Source organism: Mandrillus leucophaeus, unplaced genomic scaffold, assembly GCF_000951045.1.
Source record: "Mandrillus leucophaeus isolate KB7577 unplaced genomic scaffold, Mleu.le_1.0 Scaffold61, whole genome shotgun sequence".
NCBI lineage: Eukaryota > Metazoa > Chordata > Mammalia > Primates > Cercopithecidae > Mandrillus > Mandrillus leucophaeus.
The window spans coordinates 5,163,310-5,165,481 of record NW_012106586.1 but is presented as its reverse complement, the minus strand read 5'-3'; the positions used below and the strand labels follow the sequence as shown (position 1 = coordinate 5,165,481).

The window sequence follows — 2,172 nt, the reverse complement described above, 5'->3', positions numbered from 1 at the left end:
ATACTGTTTCCTCTGCCTATAATACCCTCCCCTGCCTTCATCTCTGTGGATTAAAATTCATTTCAAATGCCACCTCTTCAAAAAAGTATTATTAGATTACTATTAGATAGTAGTATATATTAGATTCTCTCAACCACCAAATCTTTTAAAATCTAATTTCTTTGTATTTGCCTTAAGTCTCTTGGTTAGGTTTGAATGGGCTCCTTGAGAGTGGCAACCGTCCCTCATTAATCTTTCTATCTCCTCCAGCCCCTAACCTTGCCTCTAGTACAACTCAATACATCTTTGTTGCATTGAAACAAAAAGCCCCGAAGATGAAGTGCTCATGTATGAAACTGGAGTATTACTGCTACCGATTTCATAGGGTAGTTTTGCATGCTTGGAATATAATAAGTGCTCAGCAAATTAGATCGTCATCCACATCATTATTTCTAAAAAGAAAGTTTCACTTGTCCTTTGCCCTCCTTAATATAAACATCTATCTGTCTGTCTCTCCCTCTTTCTCTCCCTCTCCCTTTTGAGACAGGGTCTTGCTCTGTTGCCCAAGCGGGAGTGCAGTGGCACAATCATAGCTCGCTCACTTCAGCCTTAAACACCTGGGCTCAAGTGATCCTCTTGCCTCAGCCTCCAGAGTAGCTGGGATTACACGTGTGTGCTACCACATCTTTTTTTTTTTTTTTTTTTTAAGAGAAGGAGTCTTGCTATGTTGCCCAGGGCTCAAGCAATCTTCCTGCCTTAGCCTCCCAAACTGCTGGGATTACAGATGCGAGCCACCACGCCCAGCCACTTCTGTCTCATTATAATTAAGTTAAAGGATAAAGGCATTACTTTAGAATTCCTGGGAAATTGCTCACAAGAATTAATACTGTTCTGGTCCATGGAGGCATTTCTTTACAAATTCCAGAGTTCCCTCTCTGGAGGCATGACTTGAATACTTTAAGTCTTTTCTTTTTGGTCTTGGAGGAATAGTGCTCAGCTTTTGATCTCTGTGATTCTGATAGAGAAGGTGACTGGGAAGGATTCAGGTCTAGCAATTGCCTCTTCTATCTCAGGCCCCCCAGTCTGGCTGATGAAGTCAGAAACAGAGCCCTAGACACAGGGAGTGGGATGTGGGCACTTGGGCTGGCTGTTCCAAAGGGAGCAAACAGGCAACTGTGGCAGTCCTGGATTTATTTTTATTTTTAAAACCTACTTCGAAGAATTTTGTGAGTCCCAAAGGAGCCCTTTTATGTCATTATTTTGTCTTTTTCTTTAGAGTTTCCTCTAAAACTCATTAGGGAGATGTAACATATTCCAGATTTAGCACTTTAATAGGCTTTTGTTCCTGCCTTAATTTTTTCCCATTTTTAATTTCTCCTCTGATTTTTATTTAGCTATTTCTGGAATTACAAAGTTTGCAAAGTTGACAGCAAAATTTCTGGAAAGCCTTTTCTATGTGAGTTCATTATGTGAGTTCATGTATATTGCCTGGCTCAGTAGGTAAGAGATCTGTCCCAGAGACTGATTTTGTGGCAGCAGATTGGGTTCGCTATGATAAACCATTTAGGGAAACTGAGCCTCTTTTATAAAACCACAAAGATTCTGAGTTTGGGAGTTTCTTTTTTGCACCACTATTGTGATTTTTTTCTCTCCAGGAACCTCGGACAAGTCTAATCTGGAGCTGATCACTCTAACATGCACCTGTGTGGCTGCGACTCTCTTCTGGCTCCTATTAACCCTCTTTATCCGAAAAATGAAAAGGGTAAGAACATAGATGATGTTCTATGCTCCTTTTTACATATATTATAAAATGCCTGATCTGATGTCTAGAGTAGGCAAACAAACGTTGGACCCTCTTTCTCTCCCTTTCCTCTCATTCCTGTTTCTGACCTGGTGAACACAGAAAGAAAATAAATCATCAGACTGTCTCTAACCACAAGGTGGGGTGTTCAACAGAAAAGCCATAACAATGAACTGATGAATACTTCTCAGGGACAGAAGGTATTTTTGATATAAAATATGTTAATAGAGTCTTTAAAGTCAACGTGGGACCTGTGAAACCTTTATTTCCTAACCCTCACTCTCTGCTAAGAAATAAAAAGGAGGGGCCGGGCGCGGTGGCTCAAGCCTGTAATCCCAGCACTTTGGGAGGCCGAGACGGGCGGATCACGAGGTCAGGAGATCGAGACCATC

General features: G+C 41.3%; 1 protein-coding gene across 1 annotated transcript in view; it reads left to right on the top strand.

Annotated features, from left to right (window-relative positions):
* Positions 1-2,172, top strand: part of FLT1 (fms-related tyrosine kinase 1) — a 168,521-nt gene that overhangs the window by 120,995 nt on the left and 45,354 nt on the right. Inside the window, exon 14 of the mRNA XM_011999979.1 lies at positions 1,635-1,741. Within this exon, the coding sequence (XP_011855369.1) occupies positions 1,635-1,741 (107 nt within the window). The remainder of the gene's footprint in view (positions 1-1,634; positions 1,742-2,172) is intronic.